The following is a 26,499-nucleotide window of genomic DNA, read 5'->3' on the forward strand; positions in this document are numbered from 1 at the left end:
CCTTTTGTGTACCAAGGGAAACACATGCAGCTGTAAGTCCACACTGGTTTCTTTATACAGATCTGTCTCTGTTGTTAAGTTCTTTGTTCTAGAAACGGCTTCAGTTTCCAACAGCAACTAGCAGGTGACTATCCCTCAGAAGGGAGACGTGTTCAGAAAATTCTGAGGGAAGCACCAAGCCTCAATCTTGCTCTTTGTACCTGGGACATGTAGTGCTTCCATGGGGCAAATGGGAGCCTCTAACTCAAGGTCAGCAGGCAGCAGAGTAGTAACTAGGGCAGTTACACATGATCTGCCAGCCTGGGCTGTAAACAAACTCAAGAGGCTGTAAACTTCCTCCCTTGAAATAACAGCTAACTTCTGTTGCCAGGCTAAGAGGTACAGGCCTGAAGTCATCATGAGAACAAATTGCTCTGTTTGTATCTTTACACAGTATAATCATTACTTTAAATCAGGTTCTTGCTCTGAAAAGCAAGCAAATTTGCATCTTAATTACTTCACTGGGGTAGTGGCTTTTCCTTGCATTAATGCTTTAAGTGCAGACTCTGCCCTTTCAGCAGGGGGAAAGGAGGAATCAAAAAAATTCAGGAGGCAGTAAACATTTCCTCCCTTAAGCTTTAAAGATACACTTCACCTGACATTAGCCAGGCAAGTCCTCTTCTCTCCACAGCATTTCTCCCACCTGTGCTTCAGCACTCCTTCAGCCTCATGTTCACAATTTGGACTTATTTTACAGAACATGAGTCCAATGGAGTGTCTCAGGAGGAATATAAGAAAGAACAGATGAATCTCCAGAAGATGTTTTTATTACTTGACCGCAAAAGAAAGGTAGTGCTCAAGTTTTCTTTCAGAAGTCAACTAGTCTTCATTTTAAACAAATGTTCATTTTCATTGAACTGACATAAACTAGCAGTAGAAAAGGGTTTTTTTATATATATCAGTTGAACTGAGATTTCATTCTTTCTATCCTGTTTGAAAATTCAGAATCTCTGTAAGCAATTTTATTTCTCTTCTAGCAACCTTTATCAAACTCTCTTGGGTAAAGCTAAAACAACAATGAGAAGGAAAAGGCATCATACCAATAATTATGTTCTTGAGGAAAAAATTATTAAAAATCTGCAGCTATATTAGAGTTAAATATACTCTGATTATAGTGCTCAAGTCTACAGCAAGCACTGGAGGAGCCCAAATATACACTTGGGACATATGTGGATGCAAGACACTGGCTCTTCAGAGTTCAGCAATACTGAATATGGTTTGTTTCTCCACTTAATCTAGCAAATACTCCAGCTGAAAAAAAAGTGCTTTTAGAAAACAACCTCTGTTGACAGAATCTATTATTGAGGGGTTTGAGGAGTTTTGCAAGACAGATGAGCACTATAAAACAGTACTCAGTTTTTGTGTACGAAGTATTTTTAATAAACAGGGTAATTTCATTCTCTCTGCAGGAAGTGGTGAACAAGATAGTACAGCTGCTGCACAACACAGAGCACACACAGACTGCTCTTATTGAGGAGGAGCTGGTGGAGTGGAAGCACAGGCAACAGACAGCATGTATTGGTGGCCCACCCAACGCCTGTCTTGACCAGCTACAGAACTGGTAAGTCTCTAGTCAAGGACAGAATTGAAAGCATGTTATGAAGGAACACCAGATCTATGAAATATACTGATTATTTATATTATGCATTTTCATTCTGTCACAGCATTACTATATTTCATGTATTTTATTACCTCACCACATTTCCCACGAGCATGAAGTGTTCTCTGTGCACTGCCTGGTCCTTAGGGACAGTCACCTGGCTGATGTCTCTGCATTATTACATTATTACAGTGCAAAAACATGCTAAAAGTAATAAGGATTGTGTAACTGTAGGTTTACCACTGTTGCTGAAAGTCTACAACAAGTTCGTCAGCAGCTCAAAAAGCTCGAGGAACTGGAACAGAAGTTTACCTATGACTCTGATCCCATCACAAAAAATGAAAAAGTTCTGCAGGAGCGAACAGACAGTCTCTTCAAACAGCTCATCCAAAGGTAATGGACCAGAAAAATCTTTCTGTGTTTGCATGAATAAATAGATGGAGTGCATCTTGCCTACTGTTCCCTAACTCTGCATTTCATGAGGTTTTCCCTAAGTTTGTCACAAACATTAAATTACTGATTTTGAGATTTATGCTCTCTTGGGTTTCCAGAGGTTCAGGCCCATGGAAAGGGTTTGTGATCAGTCATTACTGAAGTTAGCAGGACCCTTGCTACAGGATGCATTGATTTACAGAATTAAACTGTAGTCCATTTTTTGCTTCAAGCTTCAACCCTACAAAGTTCAAGTAAAGAGAGGCAAGAAACAATCCACACCAAGCTATGCCTAAGATAAATACACACTAGATTCTCCAACCCTTTGTCTCTGAACACATCCTCTTTGCCTTCAGCACAGGGAGGCCAGCCCTGTCTCTATATCATCTCTATGATGCAAGTTACTGTAGCTGGTAATTGCCCTGCATAAGATCAGAGTACCAGTCTGTAAATATATACTAGACAAAAATTAATGCTACAGAAGACTTGAATCTATCAGATAAGAGCAGGGGCTAAGATACAGTAGTCAACACCTTCTTATGGTGGCTAGAACCCAGGTTTCCAGAGTCCCATTCAGATGCTTTGATCACTGATCTTCAGCTGAAAAACACAGGTACTGCTTTTCAGTGAAGTGAAAGCAACAGGGAAGAACTGTACAACTCCATCTGCTGTTTATGTTTCTTGCCTGTCAGTACAATGGAAGGAAAAGTCTCCAAGCTACCAAGATTTATGTCTACACAGCACAGTGCTATACAGAAAGTGCCCAAGCCGGCAAGTTTGGGGTATGTAGGAACAGGTTAGCCTCAGAAGTTTGTTTTGTGGGGTTAGCTAGCCCTCATCTAATCCCCAGCTAGCATATCTATCTCTTGGACACATGTTGTCACATAGCACTGTCACCATAAGAACTCAGCAAGCCCTGGGAATGGCAAATGAAGCAACTCTCCTCTCTTGGACTGTGCTCATTACATCACAGTGTTTACTTGCTGTTGATTTCAGAGAAGTTTGATGTAGCAATCTCCCTGCTCAAGCCATCAATGCATTTAAGAAAAGCCAACCCTCATGAAATCACTTCTTACTTGCAATATTTTTAGCCCCATTGAAACATTTGAAACAAAGAGACACACACACCCCTCTGTGTAGATAGAAACTGAATGAATAAAGTGTATAGTACTAATGGTAAATCACCATTTTTTTAAAAATTTGCTTTTTATGTAAGTTCTTATTTCTTAAGGACAACATTGATAAATCAAAGTGCCTTTAATCTGTTCATTCATAGCTCCTTTGTGGTAGAGAGACAGCCATGCATGCCAACACATCCTCAGAGACCACTAGTCCTGAAGACAGGAGTACAGTTTACTGTAAAGCTGAGGTATGTTTTCCCCCTTCCCTGTTCCCTTTTTGTGGTAAGGCTTTCATGTCATTGGCTTCTTACAGCTGAGAGGATTGCACAGTATGCACTGCAGCCCAAGTGCTAAGGTCAGGAGGAGGAAAGTGCCATGTGCAGGTGGCTTTCTTCTAACAAAGCTTAACTCATATTCAGCTTTTACTCTTTACCAGAAGTGGGGTGTATGAGATGGAGTGTATAAGAAACACAGCTAAACAGCAGACACATGCAGACCACTTTGTCATGCCAAAGAGTAACTCATTTGTTCATTTAGTTTCATCTCTAAATGCTGTCTTATATGGAACAACCTTGAAGCCTGTATGTGGCCCTGAGCGTGCTGCTTAAATATCTGTGATAAGCAGTGCCATAGGAAAAAACCCATCTTGTGCAATTGCTGACGTTAAAAAATATTTCTCTTTCCAGACTGCTGGTGAAATTGCCGGAATTGAACTACAACTTGAAAGTGAAAGTTTTATTTGATAAGTACGTTGCATTTTTTCCATCCCTCTCTACGCTAATGGTAAACAGTCCCCATGTTCAAAAACCAAAGGGCAGTCATAAGTGCTGAGTAGGCCAGGAGCAGGCTGGTTCTCCATGGCAGCAGGTATTATATCCTTCCCCTTTTCTTACCCATGCCCTTGCTCTAAGTCTCTCTCTGCCATTAGAGACATGTCACAAAGTACAGATGGCCTCAGCTTCTTGCCACCAGCTCCACTGGGATGCACCAAGGAGAGCTCACTGCTGCTGAGTCAGGCTGGGCACAGGGCAGCACCCAGGCAACAGCCACCCCTCTGGCGTGGGTGTTTCACTTGGATTAGCACAAAATGAAAGCATAGAATTGAACTCCACCATTTCCAGTCACATAATTCAGTCATGTCTCTAAAATGTCTTCTTGGGTAGCATGTAGAAAGGAACATAGCTATAAAGCTGTCCTTGAATTAGGGGTATAAGCAGTCTACCTGTAACATAGGACATGATCTCAGAGAGGAAAAAAACCCAACCATACAGCAATCTAAACAGACTAATACCAATCTTGTATTTTTATAAACAGTTCAGGTGAACTTAGCACTTATTTTAAGGGCAGGGAAAGAAATGTAACAGGCTCTCCAAAATAACAACAGTCTGTGCTTTTAAGAAAGCAAGTGGGTTTTTGTGTTCCCATTCAAGTAATTCTGTTCTTGAAATGGCTCTGGAGTCCAGAAACTTGCATGGAATAGGGAAAAGGTAAAAAAATTCCTGTGTGGATGTGGGAGGTGGAGCTTTGAGAAGTCCACCACATAGAATACCACTCAGTAAAATCCCAAGTGGTGGGAAAACTGATTCAAGTGATGCAGCAAATTATTCAATAAATTATGTGGTTTAAGAGTAGACTCAGAGTGACAGAACTATATTTTTTGTCCTCAGAGCAAGAGTTAAAATCTATATAGTAAAAGAAAGGACTTCCTTTTATTATAGAGCCCCCATAGCCTTAGTAAAAAACATCCTATGTGTAACACAAGATTTACTTTGACTGCTTGAACCAATTGCTTCCTCTTTTGCACAAAAATGTCACAAAAGCATTTTAACCAGTTCTCAGTCAGTTCTGACAGCTACTTAAACACATGCATTTTCTCTGTCTGTGGCAGAAGGTTTAAAACATTTTTGTCTTTTTTTTTTCTTTCTTGACAGAGATGTAACTGAGAAGAACTCAGTCAAAGGGTATGTGGCATCAGAGTTTGATATATTAATGTTAGATTCTGTCAGTGGACGCGAGACTTAATTATTTTTTCCTCTCTCTCTCTTTGTGAAGGTTCAGGAAGTTTAATATTTTGGGAACAAACACAAAAGTAATGAACATGGAAGAATCCACTAATGGAAGTCTAGCAGCAGAATTCAGGCACTTGGTAGGAGATTTTTTCTGTTATTGATACAGCCATTGAATTTTGTGGGTAGAGAGTGTAGTAGGAAGGAAACAAATTGCTTTTGGTATTGAAGTAATTATTTGCTTTTGTGTGAGAGGAACTGTGATTATCTCTTCTTCTTCTCTGTTCTTTCCTTTTTGAAATATTTGGCCTGTTGCAAGCAAAGTGCAATTGATTGTCACTGAAACAGGGACAGAAATGAAAACAAGAATATTTGCTGCCATACAGCTTATGCTGCAATGGGTTCTTTGGATGAGAAAGAAAAACACCTAGAAATGTTGGTTTGAGCCTTTTAAATGAAGGCCCATGGGTAGGAAAGTGTAAAGAACTTTGAGTCTGGAAGATGAAAATCGTCTAGGAGTGGGCAGCTAGAAGGAAGTCAGTGCCTTCAATAGACTATACAACACTTTTGATCTGCAGATTGTGAGAGGACAGATTGGTTTCATCATTAAAAGGAAAGGAAAAATGCAAGTGCAGAACCACTGAACATGGAAGTCTCCCTTCACTGTCCAGAACAGAGACTGTCTAGAGCTTATCATCCAGTTCAGAGGGGTACTTTGATAAACCAGTATTTCATCTGATCCTAATTTCATACTGCTTCTGTTCTTAAAAGACCTCTTACATAAAGGCATTACATTATAACTGTGCAATATCTATTTTCACAGATGAGAAGTTTATAAAAGAGTGGTAGTTACCTACAGTTTAATGCTCTGGCTTCCACAGCTTAGAACCAAATAGAATCAGACACTAGTGCAGGAAGTTTGCATACAGAAGAGTAACTACAGCATGCAAATGTTTCTATCCTGTACCACTTCCATTTGTGGCTGATGTAAATGAGTGACAGGGGGTTTTGTTTGTTTGCAGCAACTGAAAGAACAGAAAAATGCAGGAACTAGAACAAATGAGGTAAGCAGCATTAAACTTCTTTTTGTAAAGTTTTTGCATAATTCTAAAAAGGCATTCAGGCATTTAAGACAGTGCTCTCTGCTCAGCCCCATGAAGATACACACAGGATGACAGATCATAGGGGAGGAGTTAAGTGTTCCTAGAACCTCATCCCTGTAGGAGGTGTCTGCAAGTGAGAACTACTGCCAGAAGGGCAATGGTGCACTCTCCCTCCCTGGCATCTAGCTTTAACAGGACTTTCTGGCAAGCACAGATTTTTTTCTGTGACTTCTAAGTAGTAGTCAAAATAAAAAGTACCTAGAGAGGCAATTTTAGGAAGTCAGCATTGTCACTTGACTTTGCCCTGTGAGCTGTTACCGAGGTCTAGAGCAGGTAACCATGGGCAGAAAAGAGCTTTCTTCATGATAAAACCCCATTACCTTCACCCTAGGAATTTGCAGTCCCTGAAAAGTTTTCTTTTGATTTTTGTTTTTAAAGGGTCCTCTCATTGTAACAGAAGAGCTTCACTCTCTGAGTTTTGAGACGCAGCTGTGCCAGCCTGGCTTGGTAGTAGAGCTAGAGGTATGTCTTAGATGAAACAGATGGACCTAAATTCCTGTATGTCACTCATCCTGACAAATCTAAACTTTTTTTTTTTTCAAGTACCGGCTTATCAAGTACTTTCAGTTATTTCAGAGTATGTGAATGACACTTCATACCTCTGTATTGACACATACAGCGAGAATGCTGTCAGATCTCTGGGTAAATAAGAGTAGATGTGCTGTGCAAAGTGTTTGATAACCAACCCTGTAGTTTAAGCCCTCTAGGTATTTATTTCAGAAGCAATGTGCTATGAACTCTGCTGCTACTATCATCAGTACTGTCATAACTGACACTAAATGAAAGTCTTTATTAGAAAAAAAAAAAATCACCCAAGTCTTTCTAGTATTTCATCATACTGACATTTTCTCCCCTACATACAAACTTCAGTTGAAAAAGTTAAGACTATGCAAGCAGAGAACTAAAATGGAAACGGGTTTGTGGGTAATCTCAAGGAGGATTGCAGCAGCAGTACAAGGCAGCCTGACATGTTTCCTTTTGTGCCCCATTCAGACCACATCCCTTCCCATTGTTGTGATCTCAAACGTGAGCCAGCTTCCCAGTGGATGGGCTTCTATCCTGTGGTTCAACATGCTGTCTACTGATCCCAAGGTATTTGCAAGAAAAAAAAAGTCATCACATTCTCTGTGTAATTTTCAAGCACTGTCTGTATGCAAGTAGCTGCTGCACTTTTTTTCCCTTGCAGATGACTTCATAACTTTCAGGTGTAGAGAGAGGCACAGTGACTTACTTCCCTGTCCTAAGCAGAACAACGTTTGAAACCCACTTAAGGGTAGCATACCTGTATTCAGTATATACAGAACACACTGAGGAGCCAGATAAACATTCAAGAACTAAAATATGGTGCACTTGAGTAATCCAGGAATTCTGGGAAAAGACATGTCCAAAGCAGAGCCCCAGAGACAGCTTTTCCTGGTAAAGAGTGCCTGTCAGAACAGCCTGCTTTTGCAGAGTTGTCTCAAGCTGACATCCATTCTTAAATCTGTATTTTGTTTTGACAATACACTTTTAAAAACTCAGGTGGCATTCCAAAATTAATGTTTATTAACTATAGGTTGTATTTTTCTTTTCCATTCTAGAACTTGTCCTTCTTTCTGAGTCCACCCTGTGCAAAGTGGTCTAAACTTTCTGAAGTTCTGAGCTGGCAGTTTTCTTCTGTCACAAAGAGAGGACTTAATGCAGATCAGCTGAGCATGCTGGGAGAGAAGCTACTTGGTATGGTCTACTTTCACCACAGATGGCCTGTTTGAATTAAAGCTAATTCTACATCTTTTCTGGAATCCATTTTAAGTTTTCATTCTGTTCCCATGCCTTTACCACTTATACAACATCACTCTGTAGCAGTGAAGCATTTTCCACTTTTCAGTATGGTAGAGCTTGTAAATGAGATCAGGTCATGAAAAAAAATCTGCAGTTCTAACTTAGGAGTCTTATACATTAGAGCAAGGCAGACTGGGGCTACTTCTGCCTTTTTAAGTAACACTCATGTTTAGTCAGTCTTTGAAGTGGCTGTTTCTTGGCATCTTTTTGGCTTTGTTTTTAAATCCACCTCCATTCATTTTAACTTCATGCATGCCCCCAACTACAGTGGGGGTTTACTCTGCCTGCATAAACACAGTTGCAGTATTAAAGTGCAAACACTATGAAACCGCTAAAGGATATCAAGTTGAACATTTCCTAGATGACTGTGCTTAGTGAAAGCCTCAGCAGCCATGAGTTTTCTATCCAAACTCCTTGCACTTTGCCTGATAGCTGGGGCACTTGCATAGCAGACTCTAGATAAAAATACTGTTGTTCAGTATATTCCACCAACCTAAACTTTCAGAAAGCATTTATATTTAAAGGTATTTGACATTAGTGCATCTAGGTGGCAAGTAGAGCATTCCAGTCTCTAACTCCCTTCTTCTAATTTCCCTAAGACATAAGATCTGACAAAAATCAACTGATTTAATAGGTTACCTTTCAGAAATCTGCCAAGAGAATATTTTTATTTTTAATTAACCAACACACAGACAAAGAGACCAATGACATATTTCTATGGTCAACTTGCATTTCAGAACTGCAGAGACTTTGTCAAGCTCTGGTAACAGTAGGAATGTTACATTTATCTCTACAGATAAAAATATCACACTGCTAAAAAAAAAAAAAATCCTGGTCATCAAACACTGTATATTCAGGATTCCTTAGTGCAAGGAGACACAGAACCAACAGGGTGCCAGGATACAACTTGCCTACTGTTTTTGCAATGTGAAAGTTGACAGAATCTTGATCTTTTTAACACTAGCAGCATCAGAAATGAGCCCTCTAACCCAGTTTATTCTTAGAAACATGAGAGGGAAAAGCATATTTATGATCTCTAATGGAAAGAATTTGGCTCCGACTGCAGTCGGGGTCTGCAAAGCTGCAGCTACTGTAATCACAGCATAGGATTTTTCTTTGTGGTTTGGATGTGATTATGAAACACTGTTGACATAAAAACAAGACCAGGGGAAACGATTGCAACAGGAGCAAGATGAGTTTGTGGCTGGGGTAGATCTAGAGTCAAGAGTTTCTGGGGCAAAAGCCTACAAGTCACCAGAATAGAGACAGGAAAGTGCTTAATCTCAAAGATATTCTAAGGTCTGCTGAGCCCCTATGGAAGAGCTTGTGGGCTGCAGTCTTCTTATTTTGCTAGAAAGAACTGTGCAAGCATTCAGTCTCCTCCCTGGAAGCATTTTGAAACTGGCAAGTGTTAGGTGTAGCACAGCATAGAAAGTGTCAGTATGAATTGGTTCCCATTATGCAAGGTCTGCTGAAATAATTTGGTTATCTTAAAACCTCATCAGAGGGGAATTTTTCATGGCTACTGCAGGGGGAATTTGCAAGCACAATAGCCTGCCCTTCCTTTTCTTTCTTAGTCCAACAGCTGAGTTGTACATAAACACTCAGAAACTTGGTTCTTTAAGTACTTTTAGCCTTACTAAGTAAATTATGGAACATGACTGAAATCAGTTTATTGTGTTCAGGGCAAACAAGTGGAGGATCTCACGATGGCCTTATTCCTTGGACAAGATTCTGCAAGGTATGAACAAAGTTTAAAAATTGAAATGGAAGAAGCTCATTTTAGTTTGTTGTGGGTTTTGTTTGGGCATTTTTTGTTTGTTTTTCCCCTAGGATACCTTCTTTTTTAGTAACATACGCTAATTATTCTAAAGCTTACATGGTCATGGGAGGTTTTGGTGGTGGGGTGATGTAGCAGCACAAGGAGGAAAAAGGGCCTGCAACAGCAAGGAGAAGATGATTTTGAGATTCCTTTAGATCCGTGTAAACTCTATAGAAAAAAATGCATCTTTCAAACTCACCATCTTCATTATTATTAATACGATGGCTATTAACAGAATAGTTCTCTATTTTGATTATTACAGAAAACGTAAACAAAACAACCAGCAAGATGAACAATTCTTCTGTATCATAGTGAAGGACATTAGGGTGAGGATTAGAACAGGGTGGCCAAGAGAATCAGTACGATGACAGAAAACCACATCATGATATTTCATGCAATATTGGCTGCAGCAAAACAGGAGGACTCTTCATGTTTTCTTTCTTTAGACCCTTAAGTGCTATAGATAACCCAGAGATTACAGCAGGCAGGAGCAGATGCCAGGGGAAGAGCAAAGTTCTGGTGACTACAAGCACTTGAGTTCATTAATATGGATGTCTCATGAGAAATTGAGATCCAGGTCTGAACTGAAAGTGTCTCTAAGCTCAGCTGCTACCCAGCCTGGGCAAAAGTCCCATGGGATGGTTTGTATGTCCAAGAACCCCAATAAGAACAGTGCCCAGGCAGGAACAAAAGTCTTATCTGCTCTTAGACCAGCACTGTTGCACATGAGAGGTGATGGATCACATGTTTGTGGGTACTGTAGGCTCAGACAGGCATTTCTCTTGCCTTAATTAGGTTCATTAGCAATGGTCCTTGTCCTTCTGGAGTGGAGAGACAGAAAAACTCAAGAGAATATGGGCAGTGGGGTGGAGGAGAGGGAAAAAAATGCAACAAGCTGATACTGGCAGGATTGAAACCTTGCTTTCCCCTCTGCTGCTTAACAAAACTCATGTCTTATTACCCCTGTTCTCTCCCGTCCCACTCCCGCCTTTCCATATTCTGAATTTCAGGAAAATATAAATGATAAAAATTTCCCCTTTTGGCTGTGGATTGAGGGAATCCTGGAGCTTATTAAGAAACATCTCCTGTGTCTCTGGAATGATGGGTAAGACCTGAGTGAAGTTTAAAATGGGGTCATTGCCTGAGACTTCTCATTTAGGCTAGCAGTTGCATCCTCAGGTTGTGAGGTTGCTTGTGCAAGTGAATTCTAGTAATGAGGAAGCCTCTGGTGAGGCAACTGCTAAAAGCAAGAACATGACTGAGCTGTCCCATTTAAGTCACAGAGCAGGGCTTTGAATGTAAGATTATATTTTTTTTTGCCTCTACTCCCACTGTAAGTTGGTTCTCTCCACACCCTAGAACAGAGCCAAGGAAAATTGAAGGAAGGATAAGTCATAAAGCAATCATCCCTCTTTAAAACCAAAAAACCAAATCCCCTACCCAAACAAACACTATTGTGAGCCGCCTGGAGGTGGCAGCAGCCAGACTCTGAACGCCTGTACCTGCACTGTGCACCCACAACACAGCAGTCTTCACTGATTCTAAGGTTATTACTGAGTAGAAGGACTCTGCCAGAAGGAAGCATAGCCCTTTAATACTGGTTTAGTAAACTTTTGATTCTGGGATTTCCAGTTTCTGCCAAAACTAGGTTTATCCAAAGTCAAATCCTGCATTTTAGCTTTAGCCACATTATGAAACACTATCAAGTAGCACACTCACAGTGGGGCCTCCTAGTATCCCACAAGTCTGCAGGATCCATAACAGCAGGTTTGCTTTGTCTTGCTACATTCAGCAGCAGGCTTCACATTATTACCCCCCAACTCCAGACGAGTTCTGTCAAAGCCCTCTGTAGTAGGCTTGTTTCACTGCCCAAACCCTGCCTATTTCTTTGCTAAGTAGACTGCAGTGCAGTGGGAACATTTCCCACCACTGTTGAGGCAGAATTGCAGTTCCTGTTTGGTGTTCCACCTCAGTGTGGTGATGTGCCTACAGGATTGTTTTTGCATGTGGCTTTGATAGAGGCTTGAATAACACTGCTCTTTGCTCTCAGTTGTGAGAGCAAACCCCCACTTAGGATTTAATAGAAAGAGGTGCAAGTTAAATCCTGAAGGTAATCAAACTCAGAGGTTTAGTACTATTAGGTTTTCCTCTCTCAGCAGGCTTTGATGGATAGTCACAAATCGTTTTTTCCTAGAAAGGCGAAAAGAGAAACCAAAGGAAAAACTGTCCAACAACAAAGATATTTCAGTGGGAAAGAGACAAATCCACAGTATTCATTAGGACAGAGACTCCTTTGCTTACAAGAGTAAGCATTACAGCCCCAAGAACACTTGCCTTTCTTTGTACTTGAGAGATAAGGCAACAAAAGACTTTCATTATACACAGGATATTGACCACCGAACACATTTAAAAGCAAACAAAACACAAAGCTCACCAAACAAACGGCCAAAGCCCTATAAAACAGGACAGTTTACAGCATCTGAAATTCTAAGCAAGATCATGATCATTTAGTATTTTTTGTGCAAAACCCACTTTTCCCCCTGACTTATTGCACACTAAGACAGTAGCAGTACTCAAAAGTTCATTATTGATGCAGTATTTTGAGGAATAAGAAACAGTGCAGTGAAATTCTGACTTTTGGGGTGGGGGGGAACAAAACAAAAAGCCAAACAATAACCAACAAATCAACCAAAACCAAACAGCTGGAGCTTGGCCAGGATTATGCCCTAGTACTCCCCCCCCCAGTACCTGTTCAGATTAACCAGTCTCTTATAATCACCACATCAGCCTCCTTGCCTATGCAGTAACATTTGCTGAGCATAGTGAGTTTGGGGGGTTGAAGTCACACAGGCTTAAACAGTTCCTCCAGAAAACATGCACAAGGAACAAAGCAAACCCCACACCTGTAAGAATGTGATCTAGTAGCTAGCAACCTTTGTTTCATCAGCCAAATAGGAGAAATAATTGTACCTTAACATACTTCTGAAGTTAAAACTAACTGCTAGCTGGGATCTGACCATTTTATGCACATATAACTCCACTTCTGCTCCCAGAGCCCAGCTTTGACAGCAAAAAGGACAATCTCTTTTACTCTTAAGTTCAAAGAAAAATGTTTGTACAAGCCACCAGGCCAAAGTGAGAGTGCTGAGGGAAGCTCTGGTGATTCATGACTTTAATGGGGCATGAATCACCGCCTGACTCCAGCCTGGCAGTCCTACTGCTAAGCTTTCCAGCTGTTCTCAGCCTTTTGCGAGGCTTTTACAAGTACTTCAACTCTTAAGTGACAAAAGCTGTTAAGTTTTCCTAGCTAGCCCAGCACAGCTTAGGTTTTATGCTGAGGAGTAACTCAGCTCTTTCTTTTCAACGTTACAGCTGCATTGTGGGTTTCATCAGCAAAGAGAGAGAACGTGCTTTATTGAAGGACCAGAATCCAGGAACATTTTTACTAAGATTCAGTGAAAGTAGCAGAGAGGGAGCAATCACATTTACTTGGGTAGAGGGATCTCAAAACGGTAAGTCAGTTACTCTTTGTTGATCTACTTACATCAGAACAAGAAGTCTTTATGCTCTTCTCCTCCACACTGAGGACCAGCACAACACACCACCCCAGCAGCCCCCACCTTTACAAGCAGCAGGCCACAAGCAACAGCAGGCACGTGCCATACTTGGTGTAGCTCAAGCCACACAGTGGATTGTTCAAGATTTCAACTAGGACTAGTAACACTTCCAGGGTACTGCTTCTGGCTGGAGATTTGACAGGAAAAACTGCCCAGACTGCGTACCCTGCCTCCTTAGGGTCTCTCCCAGCAAAACACATGCACCTCCATCTTCTTCCAAACCCACATCACCATCTTAATCAGAGAGTTCTTTCCTAAGAAAAGGTCACTACAGCCACATTCATCATTACTGTTCTCTCCCCGTACATCTTGTGTGCAACACTCCTTTCTCAAACTGCTTTCTCAAACTCATGGCCCATGGAACATTTGTCCTTCCTCCCCAGGTAAACCACACGTTCACTTACTTCATTTTCCAAGCAGTTCTCCTTCCTCCCATTGTCCAGAAGGGCCAGTGAAGATCTCACTTCTTCAGTTAGCTGGACTATTCTCTCCTCCTCTCTCAAGGAAGTCTAGAGACATCACAGCTGCAAAAAGATATAACCTCCCTCATATCCAATCAGGGTTCTCCCCTTATCACACTAATAATGAGCCCCACCTGCCACCATGATGCAGCTGTGGACACTTCACTTGGATGAGCCCCAAACCTACTATAGCTGGAAAAGAAACTGCTGAATGTGCTTGCACTTCTTTCCTTTTGCAGCCTTCATACCTGAGACATCCAAAAATGAAGCAAAGAAGGGTGATAGTTTTTGGAGCACTCAGGGAGGCTTTATCTGTCTCTCGTTATGATTCCTAAGAGCTTCATGTGGTGTATTTGGATCAACCTTCCCAACGGGCAACAGTGTTTGAATGATATAATTTGGAAGAAGGTTGAAAAGGTAGCACAACTTAAATTAGTTAATGAAATATCAGTTAACGAAATATTGCAGTTAATTTCCATGGACAAGTCACATCAGTCATTCTGAATACAAAGCACATCAAGAGCCATCACTTGTGTGCTATTCCCCCATATGCCTCCCTACCCCACAGAACAATTACATTCCCTTTGACAGGTATTAAATATTTACCTGCAGCACAGTAGGTGTCATCCAGGTAGGCCTTTTGCTCACGTGATCTCTGAATTTGTAGAAGCGGCTGCAGCTTTTCTGAGCAGTTTTAGAAAAAACTTTGAAACCCCCTTTAAGAGTTGCTGCTTCTCTCCTCTGCAGAGCTCCAGTTCCATTCGGTAGAACCCTACACCAAGAAGGAGCTCTCTGCTGTGACTTTCCCCGACATCATCCGCAACTACAAAGTGATGGCAGCCGAAAACATTCCTGAAAATCCACTGAGATTTCTGTACCCAGATATACCCAAAGACAATGCCTTTGGCAAATACTACTCCAGGCCTAAGGAGGGTGAGTGCTATAAGTGGCTGATTCCATGTATATTGTTCCTGAGGTACTTGGGCACTGTGCAATTCCTGTGGCATGGAAAGAAAGGAAGCAGTTGGCCTGAATTTCTTGGCAGTCTGTCCCATGGTGAGCTAAAAGGTCAGAAGAGGCACCTGAGCTTTATAGGTTAAGAAAAGAGGCTGTTTTTAAAGAGGCACAACATGAGATCTAATCAGATCAAACCCTGAAAACCTAATTGTCACTGGCCCTCCAATTCAGCTTTCATGCGAGCCCATGAGCTGTTTCAGAAATGTAAGTGCCCACTAGCAGCTGGAACATGACTGGCTATGGAAGGGGTTTTTTTCCCCATTTTCTATAGGGGAAAAGGAAAAAGGAAAATCTGACTAAAAAAATGGAATAAATTAACCGTAGTGCTGTAAAATGCATGATGGCGAGACTTGCACATTATCTGGGTCACAGGCTTTATTTTTGGTACAATGAAGATGGCAATGTGAAGTAAACTTGCAAAAAAAAAAAACAAACCCACATGCTTGTTTTTTTTTTAACCTGAAGCACCAGAGCCAATGGATTTGGATGGTCCCAAGGGAAACGGCTACATCAAGACTGAGTTAATCTCTGTGTCTGAAGTGTAAGTGTCCACAAAAATGCTGTATTTTTAAGAACTGATCATAAGTATTTAGCTGTAGTTCATATCTCTTCACAGTATTTAAGGTGTAGGTGCCCCTGCCAAATATTTCCTCTCTGAGGATCATTCATGCAGTGCTGTGTTTAAAACACCATTTTTAGACAAAAACCCTAGGAACTTGCAGGTAGTTGTACTGACAAATGATTTCTTAAAGACTTGTTGGACTTCCTTGATTAGGATGTGCATCCCTGAGTAGTCCCAGTTCTCACTTAAAGCCATTTGGCTGGCTTTGCAAAGCCTGGTGTATTGCTCACAGGCGAGCTCTTCTTCACAAGAGGCCTCTTTAGTGGCCCTTCTGGCCTCAGAGCCAGACATGGTAGCCCAGCTGTGCCGCATTTCTTTACTGAAGGTTTATCCCTGCTCTTCTCCATTAGCCACCCTTCCAGGCTCCAGTCTCCAGAAAACCTGCTCCCCATGTCTCCTGAGGAGTTTGATGAGGTGTCTCGGATGGTGGGCCCGGCAGAGATTGACACTGTGGTATGTATCATGAACCAGCCGTTTGCAGGGTGCTTGAGCCAGAACTTGCTTTTTGCCTTTTTTTCCCCTCCAGATGTACCTCGGACACTTAACACAAGTGAACACTTCAGAACATATCTCTTCACACATGTAGGGAAAGCTGGGGATCCAGAGATAAACTGGGATTGCCATCAGTTGTTCTTTCCACCTGTCTGTGGGGATAGAGGTGAAGAACAGGAGAGCAAAGCTTCCTGTGTGTACCTTGTAGGTGGAGGGAAGACGAGAAGGGAGGAAGGAGCATCGCTGTAGTCCTTCCTGTGGGGTCTGGGTGGGGAGGGCCTCTAGAGTAGGAGTGCAGTTTGGATGTGTTGCTCTGGCAGTGCTGCCAAGATTCTCCCTGTTAACAGAGCACTGTTGTCCTTGCAGGATGTGCTTCAGAAAAAATATCAAAATTAAAGTATGGGATTTCCCCCCTCCCCGGGAGTTGGATCTTAAGGTGTGAATTTAGGGAGAACATGGTCATGCTCTGGTTAGCAAAGACTTGAGTACTAGGGCTTACTTGGCTTGTTTAATGGACATTTCCTTTTCTTGTTACAGATGTGTACACATATGCAGCTCTGAGCTTTGGCTGAGCTTTTTTACTGCGTCGTTAACGTGGCTGATTCGCTTTCGCGTCCCGCGCTGCAGTCCATGCCTTGGTGACACGCTTCGCTGCCGTTCTTTGGTTTCTCAACCTGAAGGTCCAGTAGCAATTTTTAGCTAATGGAAATATCAACAATAGCAGTCTCAGTAGCCTCCTCACGTGCACTTCTTTGTTTAGTTAGCAAGAGTGGAGGAAGAGAAGAGGATAGGAATGTGAGGTCCTCAGCGAGAATGATAGGAGAAACACGCATTCATGTTTAAGGGAATTAGTTAAATGTAATGTTTAAAACAGTTGGCTGTACACAGAAGGCTTCAAAGGAAAGCTGGTTCTTCTGCAGAGGTTCTGCTCAGAAGGCTTGCGCCTTCTGTGTAACTACTTCTGCAGAACTTCCAGAGCTTTGAATTTTCTTCTGAATCACAGAAAGGAAAAGGGGAACACTCTACAGATACATACCACACCAAATCCATGTGCTGCTGAAGTTTGCTGTGGTTTTAGCTTTTCTAGGCATGGCATGTTGAAAGGACAGAAAATGTTACCTGCATTTCATTTTTGCGGTTTCTGTAAGGCATAACCTTGCGTAGGATGTTTAGCACAATCTTTCACATAAAGAGCATTTCTTAGGACACCACCTTAAAGCTGCATTGGCACATGCTGAGCTTGCAAATCCAGGTGTACAATCAGGACTAAAGCTTCTGCAGACTGCAGTCATGCTGTCTAGCAGAGTATCAAGACAAAATGAGAACCTACTCTTAAAAAGGGTGCAGAAGGGCTTGAAGTATGTTTTTACTCACTGTGCTTAGCCTACCAAGGTGAGGATTTGGTCACTTCTATCTCTTACAATAATACATGCCCCATTTAGGTTTATAACAGGTGGAATGGAACTCAGTTTTCTCATGCATTATGAACCAGGGCATTTATTTAACTGTTGATTTGAATAGCTAGAAGATCCTACAGGCTTTGATAATGAAGTGGTTAGCAATTAGGGATGAGGCACAGGAAAGTGAGGGAGTTAAATTTATACAGAACAACAGCTGCAGGACATGCAGTTTGTGGTACTTAAAGGATGAAATTGTGTTTCCACCAGAGGAGGAACACATTTGTTTCTCAGCATGTTTGAAGATAATTAACAACTCACAGTTCAGAGGCAAGGCTGTCTCAGGCAGCTGGTCTCTGCACCAGGGGTATCTATTAGTGCAGACTGCTAATTAGCACACAGAGGAACAGAGGACCTGCAGAGCACTCGTGCTGGATCCCACCGGTTCAGGTGGAACAGCAACAGGAACAGGGCAGCTGGCTGTAGCAGGGGGTTGGACAAGGTGACCTCCAACTTCAGCCCCAGCCCAGCGGTGACTCAGGTGCTACTGCAGCCTCTCCCCCCACTGCTGTCTGTCTATTCCCACCCCCTGGGAGAGCAGCAGCAGCCCATGGGACTCACAGAGGTTACAGAGCTGCTTCTCTAGATCTAGCAGCTGCTGTTTGGGAGATAAAGGACTGGAGCAGTTTAGGGTGTTATGCCCAAGACGACTGATGTGCCCCCTGCAAAAGCTCGGGAGAAAAATTAAAGGACCTATACGTATTTAAAGGAAAGCATTGCCAAACTGACTTATTTTTGGTGCTCTGAGTTACTAAGGTTAACAGTGCTACAGGATATCACAACTGGTGACTTACTGCTTTTATCTTATTGTAACTAGCTGAATGTGTATCTTTATTGTTAATACAAAAAGCATTTGTTTCTTGAGCTACACCTTGTACTCATGTTCCATATGCAGCAGTTTGTCTTTATTACTTTTATATTTGTTTTATCAACCAGAGTGAAATGTTCTTCTGAGATTTAAAGCAGTAGCCTTTTTCATGGCTTAGTTTTTCCAGTAGTTCTTAAAGTAGTGATTTTTCCACAATGGAATATTCTTTTGCCATTTTAAATAGATGGAACTGTCAGTTGACATTTTTGTCCTATCTCTTGTTTGTTGACTACTTTTATTACAAAGATGATGTGTTTTCCAGTAGTTTACTACTCTGTATCTCATTTTAAACTTGCTTGTATAACTAAAGTGTTAAAGCTCTGAAGCTTAAGGAGGTATCGATGCTATTAATTCTCTATATTGTAGCAGGTCAGTCTGCTCTGGAGTACTTAGAAGGTGCCTGTTAACTTTTTTTTATTATTGATTGTATCACTTCACTGATCTGTTTTCTTCCCCACCCTAAGTTCAATAAACTGAACTTGAATTTCTAATTTGAGTCATCAGTAGGATAACTGATGTATAGCTAACCTTTGTGAGCTACCAAGCTGGACCACTGCTGCATCATTTTTCTCTGGGGCTATTAAGTGACGTGATGGCTTCTCTCATACTTGTTGGGCTTTTATAAGAACAGCCAGAAGTATAATAAAGGAAAGAAACTGTTGATGTGATAAAGGATAGCAGGAGTGAAGAGTAGGCAAGAGAAAGCCAGAGCTGTTGAAAGTACCTGGACAATCCACTTAAAAATTCCAGCATTAACAAAAAGCAATCAGTAAAAGAACGCAGCTCTGGAAGTGCAGGTTTCAAAAAAACAATCAGAAAAAAGCTAGATTATATAAATTAATTCTGATTTCCTCTAAGCTTTGCACAATGCAAATGACCAGAATAGGTTTTCCTGGACAGCCTTCTCCATGACTGAAGACTTATTTCAATGGCAGTCACATAGATAACCAATAAAACCAACCACCACCATCATCATCTTGGTATTTCCATTTATTATGCTGTAAAAAGCAACACTATCTGGAATTTATTTCTCAAAATAAATAACTTTCATTTTCAGAACCAGTACAGCTCAAGTTTAGATTCATTCATGGGAAACTGCTAGAAATACATTCATCACTGTCTAGTCCCCACAATACAGAATCTAAAGTCAAGATCAGCCCAGTCAATTACAATGACCAGAAGTACACTGCCAGTAAGTATAGTCACGGATAGTCCAGCTCTGAAGCAAAAAAATCTGGTACAATACAGTTTGTTCACAAAGATAGGCTAATTAATGCTAAGACTACCACAAGATTTCTGAGTACAAAGCATTAAGTTAGCTTAACGATTTTTAGGTTGTGATACAGAAGAAACATATATGACATAAAAACAAAGGAGTGGGGGAATCCTCTTTGGAGCATAAGGAAGTCAGCGTTGGATAAGATAACCAAAAGCTATTTACTGTAAAATCTACATGTCAGTGTCATGAATGATAAACAGCCAAACCAATGTACTGCATATATTTATATTCATAAATAACGCCATGTCTAAGTAGCTGCATCGCTGAATTGGACATTACAAAATAATCCATCTTCTCACAATGAGAAAATACTAAAACTAACCAGCAAAAATGCACTGAAGCAAAGACCGGCTAAAAGCACGCAGTATGAAAGTGTTGACTTTTAGGGACAGCTATGATCTTCAATGTCAACCCAGTTAAAATCTTTTTGGTTTTGGTTTGTTTATATATGTGTACTATATAATATACTTATCTTTTTAAAATGCCAGTTTGAACAATGCAATGTCAGGTAAATAAAGCTAAATCAGGTATTTTTCTGAGAAGCTATAGGATGTGTTTTAATAGGGAAAAAATATGGAAGAAGTCAGATTACCACAGAAATTCAGAATACTGAAGTAGAATCCATCTGAAAGTATTCATTTACACTACAGCCAACAGATCTGTTGCCAGAGAAAACATGTTGGAATTTAGTTCAGGGTGCAGCAGAGAAGAGGCCTGTGCTACTCAGTGACCAATGTGGCTCAACAAAGAACCAAGAGGCTGTTTCGTTTAGGTCTCGGTTAGAACTGAGGTGGTGGTGACACAGGACGTGAAAAGAAGGGGCTAAAAGCCTTCAGAAAAATAGCTGATCTTCAGAAGAACAAAAACAAAAACAAAACCACCAAACCAAAAAACCCAACCAGCTTAAGAACAGTATAATTCTTGAGAAAAAGTGTTTGATAACCATGCCAGCCAGCTTCAAAATGCTATTTCAGGGCTTTAGACTTTCAGACTCTTCCAAGATTTCATCATCATGAAGACAGTCACTGTTTGTGATGAGTACCAAGCACTTTTCCATGTGATTTGTCCTCCCTGCAGGAAGGCAGTATGGCATATCAACAAGAGACTGTACAGGAACTAGAAAGGTTTTGTTCTCAACTATACTGACCTGCTGGGTTGCTCTGGAGAAGTTATTTCTCTCTAAGCCTTAGTGTACCCATTGCTAAAGGAGGATAATGTGGTTCAGATCATCTTTATAAAGTGCTTGGGCCATTCTAGAAAGAATTTGGGCATTATTTCAGGAGGATCTTGGTGCCAAAACACAGAAAGTTTGAACTTTGAGATCTAATGACTTGTACACTACATGTTAGGATAAAAACCATCATATACACAATTCTCAAGCACAATCTCCTTTTCCACGTGCTAAACGATTCTTGCCTAAAATTCTTGTGCTAAAATTCTTGCCTATGTCCAACAACTGATGTGTTTTGTGAGTATCTTAAGTGACAGCTCACTTCTGAGGTTTTATGCCACAGTACTGGCAGAAGCAATTGCACACGGGACAGGGAGCTGTGGTAACATTGTACTCCTGCAAACAACAAATATCTACATCTACATTTCCCACGACAAGGCAAGTGCCGTGCTGGCTCCAGTGGCAAGACATTAAATGCCACCACAAAAGGCGTTTACCTACTTGTGCTCCTGGTGCTGAACTCCTGTTCTACACCAGCGGAATCTCACTGATGCAATATCCTGCTCCCTGGTTGATGGCAGTGCAGGAAGAGAACAAACTCAAAAACCTGGCTTATCTCCTGCTCTGCTCATGCTTTGATTGGCTCTATGCTCCTTAAAGCTGTTTCACTCCGTCCGTGTTCCTTATTACAAGCCTAAATTAGTTCAGAGTTACATGCAGTATTTGGTTTAGTTCTTTGTCTTTCCTGTACTTCCATTCCCCTCGCTGGCTCCTGGTGCACCCACCCAGGACACCACCTGCCAGCCCCAGAGGGGGTTTGAGGCTTGCCAAGGCTTGCTGTAGTGCAAATAGACCTGCAAGGAACACCTGCACGGAGTGGAAGCACCCGCTTTCCCCAGTCACAGGGAAGTACTTTAGCAGCTGAACATGGAGAGAGAGGAGGGAGGCAAGACAAAGGGAACTGAAAGAAACGCTTCCAAACAAAAACCCCACTACACACCAGTGTTACAAGTCACATTCCCCTACGCCATTTGGTCAAACAAACCTTTAAACACATTCCCTGACAAGACTACCTCTAAGAACGAGCCTAGACCATTGACATTTGTCACCTACATACTCTGTGATATTTATATTATGTAAACAAGGTTGTGTGGAAACAGGTTTTTTCTATTTTTTCCAAAAGATAAGTGCAGGTCCTTACTTAACACACCCAGCCTAAATCTACATCAGCATCTTCAGCTTTCAAAAAACCTCACTGACGCTCATACCTGACAGTACTCTGGCTCACCTTGGCCATACTGGAAACAGAGGGCTAGAGGAAAAAAAAAATTCAGCAAAAAAATTCCTGACCACAGACTAGAGTTTACATAGAACACAAAAATAAATTAAGTAGTGCACAGTAAAGCCAACAACAGCTAAATATTTTTATACATCAATTATATGCAGCATGAGGTAATATTGCTCACATTATGGAGGGAGATTCTTAGTTGGTTTTGTTTCTTTTGAAGAGATTGGATTTGTCCTGTGCGTATAGAAACTCCTGTAACGTAACACTGAAGTAACAGAGACTTCTGTAAAATATATACCACTATCAGATAGAAACACACACGCTCTTCATTACTTATGTATACCACAATTAAATAGGTAAGTGATTTGATTCTTAGGATCTAGCTGAAGATGATTATAGTAAGCCATCCAGATTTTTATGAACCGTTCGGTTCTCCTTCCCGTTGTTGGAATCCTCTGATGGCGTGTATTGGACCTGATATTCTTGGAGAATTTTAAAAACATCATGGTGTCCAAAATGTAAAGCTTCATCCATAGGAGTGTTATTCCACCTACAAGAAGCAACACAGTATTTTTAAGACCAGCATGTGAAGCACAGAGCCGAAAGCACCAAAAATCTAGTTCTTTACATACTGTGCTGGTAATTCAGCACACAGATCACACTCAGTTCAGTAACTGTGGAATTACTTCATTAAGCTGAACATAATTTTTTATTCCTGCTTGCTCTGCAGAACCTACAAAAAAGGACCTGGTACCTTTTGCTTCAGTGGACTGGATCAATACATTTCACTCTTATTTGACAGACACCTCACTCAGGGAGTATGGAGATGCTATTGGAGCATCTTTCCCCCAAACCAGCAATAAAACCACTCACCTGTCTTTGGGGAAAGGATTCACTTTGCATGCTTCCAGTAGAAACTTAACAACATCTACATGTCCTATAAGAAAAGCAGGTTTGTGAGTATATGTACTTATACACACCCACATATATACAGACAAAAGCAGGTATGCACAGAGAGAGCAAAGATACTCTAAAGCAAGCTGACCACCTCCCACTGACAGAGAGAGCAAATGACATGTGAGGAGACATTACCTTCTGCAGCTGCCACATGCAGGGCTGTCCGTGAGTCATAGTCTCTTTGCTCCATATCCATTCCTGACAGAGCAAATCTTAAAAAAAGATTACAGAGAAAAGTCTTACATAATTGAAGCAAGTTACAAAACTAGCATGGAACAACATCCCTCTGCTGAGGGTACCTTTTTGATGGTTAGGTTTGGGTCTTTCGGTTGAGTTTTGGGTGAACATATTCAATCTCTAGCTCATGCAGCAAAATGTCCCCAACACAGAAGCAGTGCATGTGCATGTTCATAAATAAACAACAGCAGGAACCAAACAAGCAGCATTCCTATTCCCAGACCCCCGCTGATTTTTACCTCCGGAGTGCAGACACATCCCCTGTGTAGGCAGCAAACAGCAGATTTATCACAGACTTCACCTATAAAGAGAGATGAAGTCCAGTTTATTGATCTTCTTTCCTCAAAAAGGAAACCCAGAAAAGCCCAGTGTGGCCAGCTGGTTCAGTGCTTATGAAACTTGCTCATTGTATCCCCTTGCTTGGCCACGTTTTGCAGTACAGCATAAAACACTGGAAGAATTCACTCCAGCTTGCTTCGCTACCAGTACTGTAAGGTCTGTCTTTCCAAGGCTGAAGTCATTAAAGACAGTAAAAGAACTATAAAACATGCATTTCTGCTGTACTGTGGTAAAAAAATATGAGCTTGCTGGATGGACAAACCATATTTCTCTCTTTGATTGCCCAATGACACCAAGTATTCAATTGCACAAACAGTATCACTTTAACAATTCATAAAACCATGAACTCCTCATAAGACTAACTCATTCTGGAAAAGTAAGATTTTTTTTTTTTTTTTTTTGTTATTAACTGCAAAGATTCCTAGTGCCAGGAGAAATCTATGTTAGCAGAAGAGAAGAAACAATACTGTCGGGCTACACCAACCTTGCCCCATGCACATTAAAAATGTGTCCTGGCTATAACAACTCTACAAGTTTTAACAAGAGCCAAAAATGACAAGCTTAGATCGTTTCAAGCGTCCCACATCAGCTTCTTTCATGAACTGATACAGCCACTTCTAGCCACTGTTTATCAGTAATTTCCAGTAAAATTTCTAAATGCTGCTTTTGCTTTTTGAGTCTACAAAGCTCTGCCGCTGCCCCCAGCCAAGAAACAGAGATAAAGGAGGAAACCGATGCTGCGTTGACCTTCTACAACAAGGAGGAGAAACAAACAAAACAAAAAAATCCCCACCCACAAGCAAGTCTCCCACAGATTCCCGCAAGAACACTGGCATATTTTCACAAGGCCACAGATGAGCCAACATCTGTGCCTCTTATAAACCACACTTGTGGAATTGCTTGTTGTTTTTTTACACCTCAAATATGCACTGACGCAAAGAGAGACCCAACTATAAGGAGAAGGTGGCGCAAAGGCCAGGATGGAAATACAAAGGGGACACAGAGCCATCCTCACTCCAGTACCCACAAACTACTGCAGCTCCTTTTTAGCTTGCATTATGAGCCCACCCACCCCACAGGCAGCTCCCCCAGCTGCCCCATGGCTGGGCTTGCCTCCTCTCCAGCCCTGGCTCAGAATCGGGGTTTCAGGACCACGGGAATGAGTCACTGCCCCGCGCTGTTACAGCGTTTCTACCTTCCTGGGGTGATCTTGTAGCTGTCACAGATACACAGACTTGCACCAGCAAGTCCAGCTCAGGGCACCCAACCACAGTCTCATTGGGCTTTCCACAGCAAACAGCACAGCCATACCTAAGTATCAAAATCTCCCAAAAGAATGCACATCTTTTACAGTCACTGGGCTGCAAACCGTATTCAAACACAGGTGTGAAAGGGCAATTTGGTTGCATAATCTCTACATTTCATCAAGATGATTCAGGGATTTTCCTCAGGGAGGGAGAAGCTGAGCACTGCTCTGCTGCTGGGGCCCTGCAGGCAGACCAGGCTGGCTGCACTCCCACGTTTCAGGTCCTGCAGGTGCTGAATGCTCTCCCTTTTCAGGATCTAGGATGACCAAAGGACACTCTTGTCTTTCATAAAAACCATTTCAGAGGTAACTGACCGTTTTGGCTGGGCTTCTTGATGTTTCTGGGAAATGCAAATGTGTAATAAAGCAATACCATAAAAATAACACACATTCCATTTTTAAAAAAACCTTCCAAGTGCAGCCAGGGCCCAGAATCCCTCTGGATTCAGCTGAACATTTTGCTAAGAAGCCATTTTCTATAATGATGTGACAAAATGTAATTTGGAGGTTTCTGAGGCTTTCTAACACAATCATCTTAGGCCAGGTCTCTCAGCAATCTGGGAGAGGTTAAAGCTGTTCCTTTCTTAAGATATAGTGTGTAAAATCCAAGGCTGCACTATTATGCATCTAAACTTCTTAACAGATCAAAACAAAGAAATACAAATCCAGACACATAGAAAAAAAATATCTGCTTATTTAGTTCAGAAGAAGTAAAACTGAGAAGAAACACGGCTGCTCCCTGTACAACAGCAAAAGTAACAGGATAAAAAAAACCAGGAGAAAACCAACAAATTTAGCAGGACAATGATTAGTTGAGTAATTATCTGAAACTGGTCAAGAATGAGCTCAAGTTGAGAAAAAAAAAGCAAAATGTAGCCACCATAGCTGAAACAATCCCTTTGGGGCTACCATCACTCCTGCTTCTAGAAAGACTGCAATGATTTTATGGAAGAATTGGATTTACTAGCAACAAAACACACCTTGATTCTGTAACTGAACCCCACTCTGCCAGCAGCATAGCCCAGGCCAAAAAGTTAACAAATTTTATGAAGTGAAAATTTGTTAATGAACAAATGAAATTGTTCAAAAGGCATCCATAAACAACAGAAGTTTTACTGGGTTCACACACAAAAAAAAGTTAACTCAATAAAATTTAGAAATCTGCAAACACAAAAACATTTTGAATTCAAAGTAAGAATATACCATTTCCATGAGCACCTTAAGGATCTTTCCTTAGTTTTCAAGAGAGTATTAATCCAGGAAGGATATATACTAAATCATCATGTAAGAGGCTATCATTTACACTGAGAAAAAATTACTATGTGAACAGCACTTGCTGCCACAAGAAGCTTTGTATCTGTGCAGAATCTCACTTAAGCTGCCA

The 26,499-nt window shown here is 41.3% G+C and overlaps 2 protein-coding genes across 3 annotated transcripts in view; one reads left to right on the top strand and one right to left on the bottom strand.

Moving 5' to 3' along the window:
* The window catches only part of STAT1 (signal transducer and activator of transcription 1), a 28,095-nt gene extending 9,066 nt beyond the window's left edge, over positions 1–19,029 (top strand). For both annotated transcript variants that reach the window (XM_027737535.2, XM_039378826.1), the window contains exons 8-25: positions 737–828; positions 1,449–1,600; positions 1,874–2,032; positions 3,348–3,440; positions 3,879–3,938; positions 5,124–5,153; positions 5,245–5,338; positions 6,221–6,262; positions 6,740–6,823; positions 7,355–7,453; positions 7,942–8,077; positions 9,868–9,923; positions 11,015–11,109; positions 13,377–13,516; positions 14,830–15,015; positions 15,565–15,640; positions 16,072–16,174; positions 16,751–19,029. In XM_027737535.2, coding sequence (XP_027593336.1) covers positions 737–828; positions 1,449–1,600; positions 1,874–2,032; positions 3,348–3,440; positions 3,879–3,938; positions 5,124–5,153; positions 5,245–5,338; positions 6,221–6,262; positions 6,740–6,823; positions 7,355–7,453; positions 7,942–8,077; positions 9,868–9,923; positions 11,015–11,109; positions 13,377–13,516; positions 14,830–15,015; positions 15,565–15,640; positions 16,072–16,174; positions 16,751–16,774 — 1,721 coding nt within the window. In that variant the 3' untranslated portion in view covers positions 16,775–19,029. The remainder of the gene's footprint in view (positions 1–736; positions 829–1,448; positions 1,601–1,873; positions 2,033–3,347; positions 3,441–3,878; positions 3,939–5,123; positions 5,154–5,244; positions 5,339–6,220; positions 6,263–6,739; positions 6,824–7,354; positions 7,454–7,941; positions 8,078–9,867; positions 9,924–11,014; positions 11,110–13,376; positions 13,517–14,829; positions 15,016–15,564; positions 15,641–16,071; positions 16,175–16,750) is intronic.
* A 481-nt stretch (positions 19,030–19,510) lies between these two features.
* GLS (glutaminase) overlaps positions 19,511–26,499 on the bottom strand; it is a 63,510-nt gene continuing 56,521 nt past the window's right edge. Inside the window, 4 exon segments of the mRNA XM_027737536.2 lie at positions 19,511–22,826; positions 23,150–23,213; positions 23,369–23,445; positions 23,710–23,771. Coding sequence (XP_027593337.2) covers positions 22,670–22,826; positions 23,150–23,213; positions 23,369–23,445; positions 23,710–23,771 — 360 coding nt within the window. The 3' untranslated portion in view covers positions 19,511–22,669.

Source organism: Pipra filicauda, unplaced genomic scaffold (genome assembly GCF_003945595.2).
Source record: "Pipra filicauda isolate LSUMZ 115617 unplaced genomic scaffold, ASM394559v2 scaffold149_size4050908_pilon, whole genome shotgun sequence".
Lineage (NCBI taxonomy): Eukaryota > Metazoa > Chordata > Aves > Passeriformes > Pipridae > Pipra > Pipra filicauda.